Below are 20,539 nucleotides of genomic sequence, written 5' to 3' on the forward strand. Positions count from 1 at the left end.
GGCCTATGTTAATCACTTTGCTGAAGTGACTACACTTACACTTTTTTGTAAAAAAAATAATTTTTAATATTGACGCTATTTTATAAAGGAACACAAGTTTTAATTCTGTTCTGATTCAATAACACAATAAACGTGTTATTACAGGTAATACTACAGAGTAATTCGTAGCTGTCATGAAGATGAAAGCTTCTTGTTATCCCCTAAAGCCAATCTGTGAGGTTTTGTGCAAACTGCACTTTATCATTTTGAGTGGAAAAGATAGTCACCTGTGCAGTCTATGAATACTATGATGCATTAATATACAACTAAGTATCAGTGGATTACCGCTTCCACGATTTTATCTGTTTTGAGCAACATCAAGGCAAATTAGGATAAATATTGAAAAAAAGGATTGTTTACCAACAAAAATCTTTTAATTGACAACAAAATCTAGAAAAATGGGAAAGAATAATTTTCAATATTAGGTCCGAAATGTCTTCGTACCATTTGCAGAGAATAATTGGTTGCTTTTGTTGGACTCTTGAGCTAGACATAACGATACCTTTGCGCTTAGGATAACGATGAAAAAAACTTAATATAATTAGGATTCCAACCAGAAGTAATACTGTGATTCAGTCTCCCAACAAAACATTTTTCCACAGTGTAAAGCATTTTTCAGATAATTGTCTGACAAAGTCACTTCCGATAGCTGTTTGTCATTTCAGATTTATCAGTGGACCAGTCATGTTAGAATGCTGGAATGTGAACAGGGAAGGAGCTGGGTGGGTGAGGACAATGACTAAAGAAAGTTGAGTTCAGGAGGGCTACAGGAATGGACACAGCAGGGAAAGTTCCCACCTGCACAATTCAGAAAAAAGCTGGTGTTGGTGGAAAGGGTCCATACGGTACAGGCTGTGAAGCAGTCTTTGGAATGAAGGATGTTATGTTTGGCAGTGAACTCAGCAACAGCATAGTCCACTTGTTTCTTGACCACAGTTTGTCAGTGGCCATTCATGCGGACAGACAGCTTGTCGGTTCGTCTTGCCCACATAGAATGCAATGTGGGCAAGGAAAAAACATTCCCGGTTAAGAAATACACTTTCTCCCAGGTGAAAATACACTTTTTTCCTTGTTAAGTAATAGTATACCTTCCATCGGAATCGTAAAACGTATCAGTCCTTTGAATGATTCGGGTTTTATAAACTGGCTTAGAACCTACCACCACTTTAGGAAGCAAACCCCAGAAAAAAATGCGTTTTTGAAAGATCTTCGATTTGCAGCAACATGTACGCTGCATATTTTCGTATTATGAAAGTACATAGTCGAATTCCACCAAACACAGAACATTAGTTTCCGAAGCATTGAAATCTAGATTGCTATGCGCTTTTGTAAGCCAATCATATATCATGTCAAGGGATCTCGCCAGCCGATGAGAGATATTCACCGCGTTTACATGGGGCTCCCAAAAGCGGATTTCGTACACCGATCTCCCAATATCGCTTCTGGGTGGTCACGTAAACACTTCAAAATCGATTCTGGAAATCCGCTTCTGGCCGCCGGTTTTCCAATTCCGCAGTCAATTTTCGTTCCCGTGTAAACGCAGCCGGTATAGAAACGTGCTTGGGCTGTCAGGTTTCGTCTCCTTTCCTAAAAATTTCGGCTAATATTGACGGAGTGCCTTTTTGTAAAGAGAATGATGAGTAGAAATATTAGACTGAAGCTGTGTGTAGTGAGTGAAGTGTTATGAAACAATGTGTGTATAGTGTGCAGTGACTGATAGATATGAGTGAACAATGTGGTATTACATTACTTAATAAGGTATTTGTAAAAAAAGTATTGTATACCACGAGTAAATCTAATGATTGTCTCTAACTTGAAGTCTGTAAATATATGTGTGTACAAAGTAGCTTATTTTAAATTCATCTAAATTTGTAAATACTTTGACATGTCCTATATCCTTGTAAAAAGAGATCTACGGATGAATAAAGCTACCACCACCACCACCACCACCACCACCACCACCACCACCACCACCACCACCACCACCACCTCGTATAATTGAAGAGAAATAGCGATTGTGCTGACTAAGTAATAAACTGTATCAGCTGTTTTCCAGGCACCGGAGTTAACTGGCCTAGCAAATCCGCTTCAGACCTTAACATGTAAACACAACGGCGGAAAATGGTTTCCGAAATTCGGTTTTCATCTTTCAGAAGATGTGTCGCATGTAAACGTAGTGTTTCAGAGCATAGGACACATGTGGTGTAGTCAGCCTATGGCAACGTCACTTAAGTACTGCGAACACACAAATAGGAAAAGTTAATGGTTTAAATTAATGTACATAGTGCAGCTACATGAAAAGTTAATCTTTCACATATAATATTTGTATTCTTGCACATGTTGCATTTCAATACATCACACAAATGTGCCAGTAAAATTTTATGTAATGACGTAAATGTCTGGTCTCTAAATTCTTCTAAGTGACTGGCCCTCAAACTGTTAAGCTTAAAATGAGAATCAGATGCTCTGTGATTTAAGAAATTCAAAGCACGTTCGCACACATAAATCTTACTGCGTAAAAAGACACGTACTTTGTAAGTAACGCTTTTCAAACCACCAATCGCAATATTTTCTAGTGACCTGTTACAATTCTTTTCAGCAGTTGTCAGAGAGCCAGAAAACGGCGTTACTGTGCCTGCGCAGCTAGGATGACGTCGGTAGCCCGTATATTCGTACTATATAGCATAAAGAGATCTTACGTCATAAATGAAACAGGACATCAGAGGATACTCCAAGAGCATCGGAATTTCGTAAATCCTGTGAAAAGATGTCATTTGACTTGAAGGGCACATTCGTATTTCCAGATTCACAAAGAAGTAGGCTCCAACCTGATATGAAACTTTTTAGTGTGGTTTTCGGGAAGCAAATTTTTTCGGAGTACCAGTACTGTATTATCTCATGTTTAGTTCTTTATTATGGCATACTGCCATACGTCCCAGAAGATGATAACGTGCACTTGAAATTCCGCAAATAGTTGACATTAGTAATAATGTTTCAAATAAATTGACAAAAATAAATTCATTGTTCTGCAAGGCAATTAATGGGCGACTGCCAAAACCTGGAAATAAAATAAAATCAGAAAACTGAAACTAATAACATATTTTAGCCTTCCATAATTACTTAATTCACTTTATAGCTCCCGGCCACAAAAATCCGTTTGGTTTTCTTTTGACGTGAGAGCTGTGAACCAACAGGAAACAGCAAAATCACTACACGTAAACACGGTTCACGTGGAGACTGGCCCTAATCCCACTACATCTCAAGACTGCACTGCGCATAAGCGAATCTGGCAGCTTGGACGCACCAGAAAAATTTTTCTCAGCAGCACCTAGCTGCTTGTTGCTACTTCTGATAGAGCCACCAGAGTGTTTCACCTACCTAAAAGATACACTCATCTAATCCACAGACCCTACTGAGCACCACCAACATGAACGCAGAATTTTTTTGGGCCTACAGAAAGCTGGAGTGATCTTCAACTTGGAAAAATTCATTTTTGAGGTGAATGAGGGCAAATTCCTCTGACACTGGCTCCCGTCACCTCCTCAAGACAGTACTGGCGGTAGCAGACTTTTCACATCCTACTACCTTCAAAGACCTCTGACATTTCATTAGCGTGGTCAACATTTTCCGTTGCTATCTTGAAGACACTGCTGTCACCTGAGCCCTTTACTACAGCACTCCGTGGTGACAAAAACTGAGCAAACAAGTTGGTCCCTTTGTACCTCAGCCATGATCAAGAGCTTCAAAAAACCAAAACACGACCTAGCCAATGTGCCCCTTCTACTCCCCCCCTCCCCACGCCCCGCCCCCCCCCCCCCCCCCCTGAAATAGTGGCAGACACGAACCAGATGGCTATCAGAGCCATCCTACAATGCATGGACAATGTCTGGCAACTGCCCAACTGCTTTTCATCTGAGCTTTCCGATACACAATGCTGCTGGGGCACATATGACCACGTGCTGCTTGCAGCCCATGAAGCCGTATGCTGTTTCCGATCTTCAGTTGAGGGATGCTTCTTCACAGACCATAGCCCCCTCACCCCTGGTTTTTGCAGGAAAGACATAGACCAGATCTCACCTCGACAGTTTAGGCTTCAGGAGTATATCATACAATTCACTACTGACATCTGGCATCCCAGATATTTCAGCCAATTTGAGTCAAAGCTGTGGTGGCAGTCTTTATTCAGACCTGGATGTCCTGCTTTGGTTGCCCACATGGCATCACTGAAGATTGGAGACACCAATTCACGTCGGCCCTCTTCCTTTCTCTGGCAGCCACCTGCAGCTCCAGTTTCCACCATACAACCAGCTACTACCCTGCAGTTAATGGTATGGTGGAGCAGTTCCACCACACACAAAGCCACCATCACATATTATTTTGAATGATCTGTTGCCCTACCCCAGGTACTTCTAAACCTGTGGGTCGCACACAAAACTGACCTGGGAACTTCAGCTGCTGAGCTGACATAAGCACAGCCACTCCCCATTCCTGGCATTTTTTTAGAAGTGAGCCTGTTCCCTCCTGAAAGCACAATCCCAGGTTTCATCCAACAGCTTCAGGGCTACATGGCCCAACTGTGACCAACACCTCTGCAACAGCACAGTGTGCACCGTACCTCCATCCGTCGTGACCTCACAGCATACACACACATCATGCTTTGGGTGGATGCATACCAACCACTTCTCTGCCCTCAGTATCCAGGCCCACACCTGATGTTGTGACGCGGGGCAAGTCATTCTCCATTTGTGTGAATGGGTTAGCAACAACTGCCTCCATAGTATCATACTGGTTGTCACCTATCTCATTTCTTAGATAACTGAAAAATTGTGGAATCTTATGCAGTATATTGTGGTAGGACCACACTCTCACCACATGTTTTTGAATGAGAATAATACGACTAGTTCCAGCACAATTTCAGCAAGACTTATTTTTTAGTAGCTGCTGAAAGATTACACACTGCAGATCTCGTTTGTCTAGGGGTTCTCGAAGTTGTGTCTGCAAAATAATCATTCCAATAAGCATGGCCTGGGTTTTCTTAGTGTTTGAAATAAACACCACCGGATCTGAAATACTTTCAGCTAAAAATTATATTTATTCGTACTTTTTGTTAGTAACTACACCATTTCACTATGAACATTGATACTCTAAATCCATTATACTGCACTTGTCACATAAACACGTCCATCTCCCTCCAACACAGACAAAGAAGGAGCAGACAAGCCAACATGTGCCCGGAAGTTGCTGGCATTCCTGCATTCTAGATTCGTTGGTCTACTGATCTTAATAAACTCCAAAGATACATATAAATAAATACATATAAATAAATACATATAAATATACAGCATTTAATATCTTAAATGAATCTGTTATTTATCATAAAAGAAAATATTCATAATTAAATAAATTAAACACCTTTTCTGGCAACATAATTAAATTACCTAACTCTTTACTGTGGGCATCGTACTTTTTGCACGAGATAAACTTTATCTCCGACAGTTAATTACATTACAATAGACAGACTCAAGCCGGCCTATGTTCTAGAGTCCATTCCAACCAACAAGCACAGCGCCATCGAGGTACAGTTTCCCCCACCTACCACTGGATCCAGCCACAGCACCATCAACAATGCACCCGATATGATGCAGGCCAACACCGTTCCCTTCACTGCTTCTGACGTGCCATGGCCGCCACTGCCCCTTGATGCTGTGTCGGATACACCACCAGCTGACGCTGCCTCTGGTCCACCATCAACCGACTGTATGAGTGACACCCCTCCCAGTGCTTGGGACCTCATGCTGCCACAGCACTACCCTTTTTGCAGCCTCTAGCTGACAGTGCCCCATCCCAACAGGCACCTGCCACTCTCAACAGTGTCGTCACCAACACCGCTAACAACTGCACCATTGGAGCAGTGATGCTACTTCACATGCTCCCAACACTGCACGCAGGATTTGCCCATGCCCTTCCTCTCACTGGTAACCACAGCACGAACACAGCAGCAACAACCCATGCCGTGCCCCACAGCAAGCATTATCAGCCAGCTTCAAACACCCCTCTGCAGAGTTGGGGGCCGAGCGGTACTAGGTGCTACAGTCTGGAACCACGAGACCACTACGGTCGCAGGTTTGAATCCTGCCTTGGGCATGGATGTGTGTGATGTCTTAGGTTATTTAGGTTTAAGTAGTTCTAAGTTCTAGGGAACTGATGACCTCAGCAGTTAAGTCCCATAGTGCTCAGAGCCATTTGAACCTCTGCAGAGTTGACCCCAGTGTTCTCCTCTTGGTTAACAAGTATTAGATTATCTCAAATGTCACTTAGTTGTTAGCTTTTGGATTAATATGTTAGAACTAGACCAAGCTGCTCTTCTAGCATGCTGCATCATGTATTACTGTTTTCTTATTTAGCACACTGCTTGGGCTTGTGCGCCCCTTAGGTGTATAGAAGGGAACGTAAACCGTTCCTTAAGACCTCTTGACTTGAACCTTCATTCTGGTAGTTAGCTATCAAAATAATAATGATGGTAATTTTCAAGCTTTTCCTTCCACTAAGAAAGATACGGATACGAGGCCCAAATACAAATGCAGCTAGAAATGTAAGGACCATTATCCTGATGATGCAGTTGTTTTCTATGGTGATATATCTTGCCTCTAAAATACTCATTAATCAGCTAACCCTATTCTATTTCTTTGACTAGAAGTAAAAAAAATAAAGAAAAAGGAAAAAAACAGTGTAACCTACATAACTACTGACTGAAAGAATCAAATGTCATTTACAGATCAACAAATATTATCACAATGTAAGTAAAAATGAAAGGAAAAGTTTATCAAGATTTGCATCAAAGCCAGGTTTCAAATCGCAGAATCTTTATTCCTTAAATATTACCTTGCTTAAAATACAGTTCCTTAACAACAATTATTATTATGGGAGGTTTTTTTGGGACCAATGAATGTACTCATTAAAAATAGGAATTTTTGAAAAGTAAGTTTTGTTAGTACAGGATTTTACCAGGCTTCCATAGCTCTGAACGCATATTGTTTTCTTAATAACATGCACATTTCACTTGTTTCCAGTAACTACAGACTCCTTTCTAATTTTTGAGTTTGCATCTATACACTGTTTTTTCTCTTTGTATCTATGGTAATGTTTGTCTTATTGTCCTTTCCACTCATTCCTAATTTCTTTTTAGATAATCTCACAAAGATATCTGTATACTGGTATATGAAACATATTGTTCATAAGATCTTAAAATAAAGAGAGCTAATGTGATCAGAAACAAGATGATATAAAGTCAACAGCTACATAAAGTAACAAAAAATTGCAAACTTAAACAGATGGGGCAAATAAATAGAAAGTTCTTCCTAATGTTGATGAGCTCTTTTTTTCATTAGCCAGAAGAACAGCTCAGGGTAAAGTGTTCTAAGCAGAACTGCAATATGGGCTACAAATGAGCATGTTGTAAGTTCCTTTTTTTCTGTTGCAACAGCATACAGGATCTCCTCAGCCACTTTCTCTGCTGGTGAACCATTTTCTGTTGCTGAATCCATAACTGCAGGTGACATTACAAACCTCAAGTTAACTTAAAACGGTGTTGTGGGAGAGTATATAGTGCAATTAATGTGTTACTGAAGCAAAAAATATCACAAAAAGTATTTTGCAAAAAGTGTCTAGCAAAAACCAAGTACTGTCATACCACTAGAAAACTATCTTACCTCCATAAGTGTCTCCATTTCCTGTCAATGCATTTACAGACAGCTTTGTGTGAATGTATCCTGGGCTCACAACAGTAACATTTATATTGTGTGCAGCAACTTCTGCTCTCAGGGTGTCACTAAATGCTTGGAGCGCATGCTTTGAAGCAGTGTAGGCAGACCTACACAAACATTGGCACTTTTAGAAAGTGAACCAATTATTTTGCATGTGTGTTAAACACATGGGTAGAGTCTTTTGAATTTACATTTACCTGTAAGGAATAGCTATCTTTCCTTGAACACTGCTCACTGACACTATGTGACCACTTTGCCTGTCAATCATAGATGGCAGGACTGCTAAAAAATAAACTTAAATACGTTAAACCACCACATTAGCCACAACCATGCTGGAAATTAATGAAACAGTTAAGACTACACTGACTTTGCAATGCTTGTTCCTCAACAGCGTCAGTCCACTGTGTGTGTGTGTGTGTGTGTGTGTGTGTGTGTGTGTGTGTGTGTGTGTGGAGGGGGGGGGGGCCACGTGGGCAAACTTAAATACTTGACAAAGGCCTTGTTGAACAAAAGCTAACTTTTCAACAGTCTTTTTGTTGTGCCTTTCTACAACTCAACATCTCAGCTATATGGTGAGTAGCAACTATCCTTTTCATTATATATTGTTAAGATTCCAGACGAGATTTTACATTGTTTGATTTTGTTGACAAAGAAAATATTTCTGAATAGTCTGGTGCGGATCACACAGAGCCAGGTTATGAGATGTTGAGTGACAGTGCTATTGTCCAGTGAGTCCAAGGGAAATCCTAAGAGGTGAATGACAGTGACAACATTTCTCTAATTCCAGAAACAGTACCCAGTCATGCATCAGCATGTCAATGGGCCGAAGGGTTACTGGACTATCTGGAATAGTGAGAAGATGCTCCCCCTCTCCGACAAGTTGGTGTTGCGTGAAACTCTTAGTGCGATATGTAAAAGACAAGCTAGAGCACTTGCCTGCGAAAGGCAAAGGTCCCGAGTTCGAGTCTCGGTCCGGCGCACAGTTTTAATCTGACAGGAAGTTTCAAAACACAAGCTATCTCACTGAGACAGAAATCAGTTCTAGAATATTTTGTTTCAAAGTAGAGTAGTGTAATGTGAAACTGGCTTGTACTCTTGTCTGTGAGTATTGTATTCTCACATATAATACAATGAATAAAGTAGAATTTATTATAAACATTACTTACGCGATTTTTAATTATGACATTGTAATTAGTTTTTGTCTTTTAAGAAATAATACATTACTGTGTACTTTAATTGCAGGTTATCTGCAGAATTCGATTATGCACGATTTCAAGTCCCCAATTACCGTGAATAATCAGTAGTACACTGTATGTGGTAATCTCCTGTTCACTCTTGAACAAAATTATTTACATGGACCAGCATCGAGAGTGCAACATTTGCATTACAAAGAACTGTTAGTAAATCATTTATGCAGTACATTTCCATACCTCCTGGCAAAGATGATTTAAAATCATCTGTGGACCTGATGACAACATGACACTTTGCCACAGATTCAGCTGTATACCAAAGAATTTTCATTTATTCTGTAGTTGTAATACAAACCAATGGAAAAATCGATTTTATTTCATCTACAAGAGAGAATTCATATTCCAAAATACTTGTCATTGTCAACCTAGCACAAGACTACATTTTTCTCACAATGCTTAAGAAAACTAATCGCTCTTGGTCCTTAAATTCCTGATATTGTCACAGATATTGTGACAGTAGTTTAACTGTTTCCACTACATAAATTCTCTTTTCACAACAGTACAGGACAGGGCTCTCAAAAGGTCAATCTTCGAATCATCAGATCTACTGTATGTCATTCTACAAAACTATTTTTTTCTAAGTCCCACATACACAATATTAAATAGAAAATTTTGTAAAAACTATCAAGTGAAGAGCTGCTAACCAGTTTTAGTGAAGTTAATAAGAAGTGGTAAAAAGCTGCTATCGAGTATTGCAATAGTAACCACGGTGTGACGACTTAGGTCAGAATAACACATACACATAAAGACTTTGAGATGGGCTAGCTGCACTCAGCACAAAACTGCACCACACATTGTTAATGGCCGTAGTGGGCACATCGACGTCAGGACACCAGAGCAAAACTCTTGTTATGCACTATATGACTGTATGACTACATGCCAGGCCTTGGTGTAGAATAATGCACAATCAGAACCATATAAATAGGTTAAAATGTTGAGGCACTGGGACTACTACTAGACTCCAGCACCACCACCACAATACCAGTGCCAAGCCAAATAACTAGACAACTGGGCATTGCCAGTAGTAGCCATGAGTTCAAGTTCAGGTGGGCTAGTCACCGCCAGTACTGAGTTCCTTGGGGGGCTTCATGTCTCAGTATCCATACAGCAGTCACCACGGGCTGCTGTGGTGAATGTATATGGGGCTGAGTTGCAAGAAGAAGCCATTCCCCGATGAAATACCGCCACAGCACAACACACAGTGCTGTTGATGCCACACCCGTTGCCTACTGAGGTTACTGGTCATACTCCAGCCTGTTGTTAGCATCATAGTACACCTACGTGGGCATCTCCTCACCAGGTAGAAGCAGCCAGCCACAAGCCAGCACCGGCCAGGATCAGTGGAGTGAGGTATATTTGCCTCTCTGAACGAATTTCACAATGTGTAATTAAAGTTGAATAAACACCTTTCTTTTGGTCAGCAGTATTTCCACTGGATATCTTGGCTCATTGTTATCACCACTCATCTTACCAAGTGCAACAATACTCAAAAGAGTAGTGTTAGGAGAGCTGACATCACTGTAGTGGACAGCAGAGGGTGTTACACCCTCCACAGTGTGACACCCGAACTGCAGTCTGTGATATCGTCATCGTGGGTTGAGTGAGACTATGCCATTGTTTTGTGGTGACAATTATGGAATCAAGGCATCATAACTGCAGAGTACTGCTTGCTGTTTCAGGTAGTCCAGTAACCCTTCAGCCCACTGAAGTGCTGATGCATGATTCATTACTGTTTCTGAAATAAGAGAAATGTTATCTTCGTCATTGTCATTCACCTCCTCAGATTTCCCTAGCACTCACTGAACAATAGGACTGCCACTCAACGTCTCATGACCTGGTTCTGTGTGATCCACCTCAAACCATTCAGAAACATTTTCTTTGTCAACAGTTTTCATGCCCAAGTACCAGAGTAGTGCAATTTACTTGGTCACTCTGCCCCTTGTACCAAGTCTGTGGCAATTTTTTGTCTTTAGATGTATCTGTTTTGGCCACTTGGCAAGGTAGTGTAGAATGTCCAGATGGCTCGTCATTAGACAGAAGAAAAGAGCATGGTAGTACAAGTTGCTACAGTTGCTATCTATGTTATTGTTGAATTGTTAGTACAAGGTTCGTAGAAATGAATAAGGCTGATGCACTGGACAAAATCAGACACACAAGGTGTCACCAGTGAGGAAGCTATTCCGTCATTTGTTAATCAGATAGCTGGATAAAAGCTGTACTATAGCAATTTGGTTAGGGACACTGAAACATCCTCTGTACAGAGCGAATCATTCACTGTGCAGTTTTCAAGTCTTTGGCAATCTGAAGAAAGACATTCTTGGACATTGGTTTCAGTCGGGTGACAAAGTGCAAGAATGAGTGCAGTTGTGGATCTGTCAGCAGCCGAGAGCCATTTATGAAACAGGAACTTGATCATCTTGCCACCAAGTGCAATAAACTTCATAACGCATGTGGTGATTACTTTTGAATGGATCTGCTCCGTGATTCCGTTGTGGTGGATATTTGGTTTTCATTTGACTGTCCCTCATATTCTTTGATGGTTTCACTCTCTGTAGTCCCGTTATTTACCTTAAGTTTAGTTCTGTTAGGCTTTTTTCCTCATAAAGAAGCTCATACCACTGAAATTATTTACATTAAGACTTGTTTGTTAATCAATTGTGTATATATGAGCCTTATTAGCTTCCAGTCTTACTATTTTGGCATCCCAAATGTAATTTCATTGGCACCACTGGCAAATAATACCGTTTTTCCTTCTGAGACAGAGAACAGTAATCAAATGAAATCATGAACAGTACAAAAGCCCACACATTCGCATACTGTCAGCATAGGGCTGCTATGTTTTACAGTTATTCTCACACCATTGATGGCACTACCACCTTCAGATGCCAGCAGAGGTGCTGTTTCTATTGCTTCTCTTAGGTAATAATTATCAGTTCTCTCACCAATATGGTTGTCTTCCCTGCAGACTGCTAATGCTGTGGCATCTTGTAAAAGTGAATCTATTAATGTACACATTGTACAGGGAAGCAATTGTGGTTGTGTGTGTGGGAGGGGGGGGAGGGGGGGAAGATTGGATAACAAAAGCATGTAGCAAATCTGTATGTCTAGTGGTTTCAGATTAAGTTTTAAGACACCTAAGTGAAACACGAGTTACTTTTGTATTACTACCATGAAAGTAAGTTCATCCAATATAATTAAGTTATAAGCGACAAGGTGTGTCAGTTAATAAATCAACATTTCTTCTGCTATACACCAAGTAACACAATTTTTAAGCATACAGTTCATTATTACAAGTTTCTAGCATGCACAAGGAGTTCATATGAAATAAAAAGGTTTATCAGTTGAACACTAGAAAAACAGTCTTCATATTTTATATGCAATAACTGATCCAAAGAACAACATATTAAAAATCATACTACTAGTGAACAATACAAATAATAAGATGCAATAAATATGTTTTAATGGGCTATTACTTATTGTCATAAGGCATGTGCAAACCTAATTGTGATTTACATATTACATGGGTGATTTACATACCTTTTGTAAGTGCCACCTGCCCAAAGTAATTAATAAGCATGAGTTTGATATCAACATCAATGGATGTGGTCAGTATATTGCCCCGATAACTGATTCCTCCATTATTTATTAAAATATCAATATGACCAAAAATTTCAAGAACCTTTGCTACTTTTCCTTGTAAAGCATTCAAATCAGAAAGATCCAGGGGCAAAACAACAAGAGGATGCGTAACATCAGTCTGAAACATATACAGTTCTCGCAAGAAAATTTTTCTATTTGTGTGTGTGTGTGTGTGTGTGTGTGTGTGTGTGTGTGTGTGTGTGTGTGTGTGTGTGTGTGTGAAACATAATAGCAACAAATGTTGACAATCATCATATAGTTCTCAAATAACTGAAAACAGTTGCTTTGCCGAAATATCAATTCTTACAATTACAGAGAAGAAAAACATAAGTAGCTGCAAGAGCAGACAGTAGGAAACCAATGTAGGCAAAAGAAAATCCATAAGACATTAGAAGTAAATGTAGAATCAGAAGAGGGCAAAAATATGACAAATGCTACAACACAACAAAAACAGCTTTTTCTGTACACTATGATTAGCCTATACTATTAAGTTGCCAAAATTTCAACTGGTAGCTGTGATATCACAGATTTCTACTTATTATCAGTTTGGTTCTATTTGGATGGAATTTAAAATGATAATAATAATAATAAAATAGAAGGTGAGGTGGACCTTGATCAAGTGTGACTTCCTTTTAACTGTACAGTATATGTTACATTGCATTTAGGAACTTTCGAGTAATTGAACATGTATCAATAATTACAGATTTCTGTAGTTGTATATATATGTTTGGATGTAGCTGTATTGCGTTGATGTACTGGTGGATATTGTGTGGTATGACTCGTGTAGTTGATAATATAATTGGTATAATGTCAACTTTATCCTGATGCCACATGTCCTTGACTTCCTCAGCCAGTTGGATGTATTTTTCAATTTTGTCTCCTGTTTTCTTCTGTATATTTGTTGTATTGGGTATGGATATTTCGATTAGTTGTGTTAATTTCTTCTTTTTATTGGTGAGTATGATGTCAGGTTTGTTATGTGGTGTTTTATCTGTTATAATGGTTCTGTTCCAGTATAATTTGTATTCATCATTCTCCAGTACATTTTGTGGTGCATACTTGAATGTGGGAACGTGTTGTTTTATTAGTTTATGTTGTATGGCAAGTTGTTGATGTATTATTTTTGCTACATTGTCATGTCTTCTGGGGTATTCTGTATTTGCTAGTATTGTACATCCGCTTGTGATGTGATCTACTGTTTCAATTTGTCATTTGCAAAGTCGGCATTTATCTGTTGTATTGGGATCTTTAATAATATGCTTGCTGTAATATCTGGTGTTTATTGTTTGATCCTGTATTGCAATCATGAATCCTTCCGTCTCGCTGTATATATTGCCTTTTCTTAGCCACGTGTTGGATGCGTCTTGATCAATGTGTGGCTGTGTTAGATGATACGGGTGCTTGCCATGTAGTGTTTTCTTTTTCCAATTTACTTTCTTCGTATCTGTTGATGTTATGTGATCTAAAGGATTGTAGAAGTGGTTATGAAATTGCAATGGTGTAGCCGATGTATTTATATGAGCGATTGCTTTGTGTATTTTGCTAGTTTCTGCTCATTCTAGAAAGAATTTTCTTAAATTGTCTACCTGTCCATAATGTAGGTTTTTTATGTCGATAAATCCCCTTCCTCCTTCCTTTCTGCTTAATGTGAATCTTTCTGTTGCTGAATGTATGTGATGTATTCTATATTTGTAGCATTGTGATCATGTAAGTGTATTGAGTGCTTCTAGGTCTGTGTTACTCCATTTCACTACTCCAAATGAGTAGGTCAGTATTGGTATAGCATAAGTATTTATAGCTTTTGTCTTGTTTCTTGCTGTCAATTCTGTTTGCAGTATTTTTGTTAGTCTTTGTCTATATTTTTCTTTTAGTTCTTCTTTAATATTTGTATTATCTATTCCTATTTTTTGTCTGTATCCTAGATATTTAAAGGCATCTTTTTTTTCCATCGCTTCTATGCAGTCGCTGTGGTTATCCAATATGTAATCTTGTTTAGTGTGTTTTCCCTTGACTATGCTATTTTTCTTACATTTGTCTGTTCCAAAAGCCATATTTATATCATTTCTGAATACTTCTGTTATCTTTAGTAATTGACTGAGTTGTTGATTTGTTGCTGCCAGTAGTTTTAGATCATCCATATATAGCAAATGTGTTATTTTGTGTGGGTATGTTCCAGTAATATTATATCCATAATTTGTATTATTTAGCATGTTGGATAGTGGGTTCAGAGCAAGGCAGAACCAAAAAGGACTTAATGAGTCTCCTTGGTATATTCCACTCTTAATCTGTATTGGCTGTGATGTGATATTATTTGAATTTGTTTGGATATTAAGTGTGGTTTTCCAATTTTTCATTACTATGTTTAGGAACTGTATTAATTTAGGAGCTACTTTGTATATTTCCAATATCTGTAGTAACCATGAGTGGGGTACACTATTATTATTATTATTATTATTATTATTATTATTATTATTATTATTATTATTATTGTGACAAAGCCCATCCCTGTAATGTCCCATTCTGTTCACCTTGACTCTTCACACCATAGCCCTGCATGGTAGTGACCAGAGATGGATGCATGTGCAGGATTTAGCAGCTCTCCCTCAGATAGAGCTTGTCTGATAGACTGCAGTGCAAATCTCCACACTGATGTATGCTTCCAATAGCCAATAACTAGAGTGGTGTGCAATGAAGAAGGCACGAGAGTGATGCATGCTACACACAAAGAGACTAGGAATACTTAGCGGCATCACCAATGTTCCGTTCCACCCGAGATGCTCCAGCTTAGCTTATTTCTCATTCCTGGCAGCTGGCAACAAAGAGGCATGCTCTACAGCAGGAGCTTCTGATTTTGTTGAAAAATTGACACACTCAGAAAACTAAACCCCTCATTTGTGAAAATAATACTTGTTGAAGATGTCATTCATAACACACACTACATGGCTAAATAGCCTAATGATGCCTACAGAAACACAAAAATCAACAAGAGATATACCGTGTGGACTCTGGAGTGCAAAGATGGTCACAGCCTATCTGTTGCCAGGCTGCGAGGAGTGTTAAAGTTAGCTATAGTACAGACCCCTCTGAGGTCAGCACCCGGATGTGATGCACGCCTTGCATGCACAGGGCCACCTCTGCTGTGGACAGGTGCAACAGAACGACACTATTGGCTGACGGAACAAGTGGCACACTGCTGCTTGCTACTGCACATAACCCCACCAATCAACTTCTTAGTTGTACACCACTCTTTGAAACAATTTATTGTGAAATTTGTAAATATTTACTTTGCTTACACTGTGTGTAGTTAATAACATATTTTTTACTCTTCCGAGTTCATCTTCACGTCGTGCTGCGAGGACAACTCTACATCCGGCTCGGTAGAAAGCGTGAGCCAGTGCCTCACCTAAGCCAGAACTAGCACCTGTTATCAGAACCACCTGCAACAGTAACATTGCAAATTGTCATGGCTGTTGTATCTCTGTGTCCTGAAGAGTTTTACAGTATATTATCACAAAAAAATAAAATATTATTACCAAAGCTGTTACAAAAACAAACTCTTTATCAGAATCTGCAGCAGAAAAGTAGTTTGGCACGATGTTATTTGTAAAGGGTGTCGCATGTGCTGGTTGTGTGACAAATCTGACAGTAAAATTTAACGTCTGTATGTTGATGGAAGAGATGCACGACAAGCTGAGCACCAAAATTTTCCTTCAGAATTGTAGTGTCTCGAAAGAATACATTAAGTGTCAAAAATGTGGAAATACAATGAAACTATGCACTTCCCATATCAGTGACATGTGTACAGCACTGTTCAGGACGACAATTTCTGACACTATTTCATGCAGATTCAAAAAGTCTAGGCTGACAAGTGCAATATCATTCATTTGACTTTCTATATCAGAGGCAAATGCAATCAAGAATATTAATAAATTATGAAACAGAATTTCTGGTCAGTAGTTACCTTCAGGTGACTAAACTTGCAGTACTGTTGATAAATACATATAAAAGGAAGAGTGTCACACTTGTAGCTTTCAGAACATAGGTCCTTCTTTGGGGAGAAGACATGGATAGCTTGGGGAAGGTTAAAAAGGAGGGGCTGGTCACTCAGATCCAAGGATGAGAGGGTCCCACCTATTGTCAGGATGAGGGTACACAAAGTGGAAGGAGCAGACATCACATTGTAATCACCCATGTTATTATTCAGATTTTGTAGTCTTGATTTGAAGGGTATCGTAGAACTTATTTACGCTATTCTACCACTCTTTTCCTCCACGTACATCGCTGTTTCGTGGTTAGGTGGTACAGCCGAGTTCACGTTAGCTCAAGATAAGCAAACCAATTTTTTTGGCAATTCTTTGAGGATTTACATTATGAGGAAATGTAGGCTTTGGATAATTTTTGGTTATGTTTAGTGTTTGAGGTTAGGGCAGATGTTATTTGCTCAATTTGTTCTCACCCAGAACCCCACCATTTCTGCTTGTGTTCTGTTTATTACAATTTTGTTTCAAAAACATTTTTCTAACAAAATTTTTATGTGCTTTTTATTATAGTTGTATGACTGACTTCGTAGTTGCTACATTGGATTTTGATATGTTCACCATTTATAGGCATCATGCATAATAGTTGAAACCCCTGTACTGAACAATTCATATTTCCCAAAATTTTATGCTAATAGTGTTCAGTGTATGAGTACAAAGCATCACAACAATCATCCGCAAAAAGAAAATGAAGCGAACCAGATATGAAATTTAAATAAAGGCCATCTAAAATTCTCTCTCTGGGTACAGTGCTTTATTCTCTTTACTAAATCTAATGGACACATAATGATGAAATTAAAACCAACACAAAACTTTTTTTAAAAAAAAAAGGCACTTGGGGGAGGACAGTAAGAACATGGGATTGATTAAATAAGTTGTCCAATGATAGTTGATCAACAATGGACTTTTTCAAATGTCAGTACTTCAATTTCAAATTCTAATTAAAAAATAATTTCCATAGGAGCAATGATCTCAACGATTAGGATTACAGATAAGGTAACCAGCAATATTCTCAATAATTAACTTTTGTTTAAGCATTAAGCTGCTTTCTGGTCCTTCCTTCAGTCATCCATCATGTTCTGTAGATCTCATCAAAAAAGGAGAACCTTCACAAATGTGAAATGAGCCAAGGTATACATTAACCAAAGAGAACCTAATACATACACTGTAATAAGACTGTACTATCACTATACTATTACTTGTACCAGCCAAATTTAAACAAGTAAATTAGAACAGAAGTTGCAACTATGAAAACACAAAATTCTGCATTCTCAGTCACACTGGATAACCGCTGTTAATCTACTATAGGTAGATTAATTTTTACTTGATTTGCATGTTTTAATTTTAAAAACAGTATTTACCTATGTTTATACTTACTGAGTCCTATTTACAGTAAATTACTATTTGTCATGCAGTTTTACCATGAACACCGCTATTTGTCATTCAGTTAACAGAATTCATGAAGTCGTGATTCTAGATATTACGCTAATTCGATGAAAATCTGGCTAATGATGTTCTTTTTTTTATTATTTCTTTTGAATAGGCAGAGATTCCCTTTTTCTTTGCATTAGATAAGACATGAGTTAGTTGACTGTCTTCTCACCAGAGTACACAATCCCACTCTCAAACCTAGACAAGGAGGCAACATCTATAGGAAAATTAATTTTGTGTCTTTTACTGTGATTTGTTCAGCTAAAACAGTTTTAATATCAGCAACAAAAACATATTTAATGTAATAGAAATTAAAGGAAGAATTACAGAATCCTTAAAACTGCTTCATTATCTACTTTACAAAACATCCTTACTGTTTGTTTCTGGTGAACACACATTATTTACTTTAGGTGGACTGCCCCCAGAAGATAACTCCAAAATAAAACAGAATGATAGCATGCAAAATAAGACAATACTCATGTCTTTAAGTTAACACAATGAGAGTAGGTTCTAATGGCAAAACCACTGAACTGAGCTTCTTGATTAATGGGGTATCTGTGTGTTGACTATTTCAATTTGTTATCTAACTGGGCCCCCCATGAACCATGGACCTTGCCATTGGTGGGGAGGCTTGCGTGCCTCAGCGATACAGACAGCCCTACCATAGGTGCAACCACAACGGAGGGGTATCTGTTGAGAGGCCAGACAAACGTGTGGTTCCTGAAGAGGGGCAGCAGCCATTTCAGTAGTTGCAGGGGCAACAGTCTGGATGATTGTTTCTTGCCTTGTAACACTAACCAAAACAGCCTTGCTGTGCTGGTACTGCGAACGGCTGAAAGCAAGGGGAAACTAAAGCCGTCATTTTTCCCGAGGGCATGCAGCTTTACTGTATGGTTAAATGATGACGGCGTCCTCTTGGATGAAATATTCCGCAGGTAAAATAGTCCCCGATTCGGATCTCCAGGCGGGGACTACTCAGGAGGACGTTGTTATCAGGAGAAAGAAAACTGGCATTCTACGGATCAGAGCATGGAATGTCAGATCCCTTAATCAGGCAGGTAGGTTAGAAAATTTAAAAAGGGAAATGGATAGGTTAAAGCTAGATATGGTGGGAATTAGTGAAGTTCGGTGGCAGGAAGAAAGAGACTTCCGGTCAGGTGAATACAGGATCATAAATACAAAATCAAATAGGGGTAATGCAGGAGTAACTTTAATAATGAATAGGAAAATAGGAATGTGGCTAAGCTACTACACACAGCATAGTGAACACATTATTGTGGCCAAGATAGATACGAAGCCCACGCCTACCACAGTAGTACAAGTCTATATGCCAACTAGCTCCGCAGATGACGAAGATATTGATGAAATGTATGATGAGATAAAAGAAATTATTCAGATAGTGAAGGGAGGCAAAAATTTAATAGTCATGGGTGAATGGAATTCAATAGTAGGAAAAGGGAGAGAAGGAAACATAGTAGGTGAATATGGATTGGGGGGAAGAAATGAAAGAGGAAGCCGCCTAGTAGAATGTTGCACAGAGCAAAACTTAATCATAGCTAACAGTTGGATAAGAATCATGAAAGAAAGTTGTATACATGGAAGAACCCAGGAGATACTAGAAGGTATCAGATAGATAATATAATGGTAAGACGGAGATTCAGCAACAAGGTTTTAGATTGTAAGACATTTCCAGGGGCAGATGTGGACTACGACCACAATCTATTGGATATGAACTGTAGATTAAAACTAAACAAACTGCAAAAATGTGTCCATTTAAGGAGATGGGACCTGGATAAACTGAAAGAACCAGAGATTGTAGAGAGTTTCAGGAAGAGTATAAGGGAATGATTGACAGGAATGGAGGAAAGAAATACAGTAGAAGAAGAATGGGTAGCTTTGAGGGATGAAATAGTGAAGACAGCAGAGGATCAAGTAGGCAAAAAGACGAGAGTTGGTAGAAATCCTTGGGTAACAGAAGAAATATTGAATTTAACTAATGAAAGGAGAAAATATAAAAATGCAGTAAATGCAGCAGGCAAAAACGAATACAAACGTCTCAAAAACGAGATCGACAGGAAGTGCAAAATGGCTAAGCAGGCATGGCTAGAGTACAAAGGTAAGGATGTAGAGGCACATATCACTAGCGGGTAAAAAAGATACTGCCTACAGGAAAATTAAAGAAAAGAAAACCACTTTTATGAATATCAAGAGCTCAGATGGAAACCCAGTTATAAGCAAAGAAGGGAAAGCAGAATGGTGGAAGGAGTATATAGAGGGTCTATACAAGGGGGATGTTCTTGAGAACAATACTACAGAAACAGAAGATAATGTAGATGAAGATGAAATAGGAGATACAATACTGCGTGAAGAGTTTGACAGA

General features: G+C 38.9%; 1 protein-coding gene across 4 annotated transcripts in view; it reads right to left on the reverse strand.

Moving 5' to 3' along the window:
- The window catches only part of LOC126176026 (dehydrogenase/reductase SDR family protein 7-like), a 46,078-nt gene that overhangs the window by 20,275 nt on the left and 5,264 nt on the right, over positions 1–20,539 (reverse strand). For 2 of the 4 annotated variants that reach the window (XM_049923156.1, XM_049923155.1), the window contains exons 2-5: positions 15,985–16,128; positions 12,590–12,809; positions 8,000–8,084; positions 7,749–7,909 (exon numbers count right to left, since the gene is read on the reverse strand). In XM_049923156.1, coding sequence (XP_049779113.1) covers positions 7,749–7,909; positions 8,000–8,084; positions 12,590–12,809; positions 15,985–16,128 — 610 coding nt within the window. Of the gene's footprint in view, positions 1–6,898; positions 7,586–7,748; positions 7,910–7,999; positions 8,085–12,589; positions 12,810–15,984; positions 16,129–20,539 lie in introns of those variants that run through there. The other 2 variants (XM_049923154.1, XM_049923153.1) reach the window with 2 other exon arrangements.

The sequence above is a fragment of the Schistocerca cancellata genome, chromosome 3, assembly GCF_023864275.1.
Source record: "Schistocerca cancellata isolate TAMUIC-IGC-003103 chromosome 3, iqSchCanc2.1, whole genome shotgun sequence".
Lineage (NCBI taxonomy): Eukaryota > Metazoa > Arthropoda > Insecta > Orthoptera > Acrididae > Schistocerca > Schistocerca cancellata.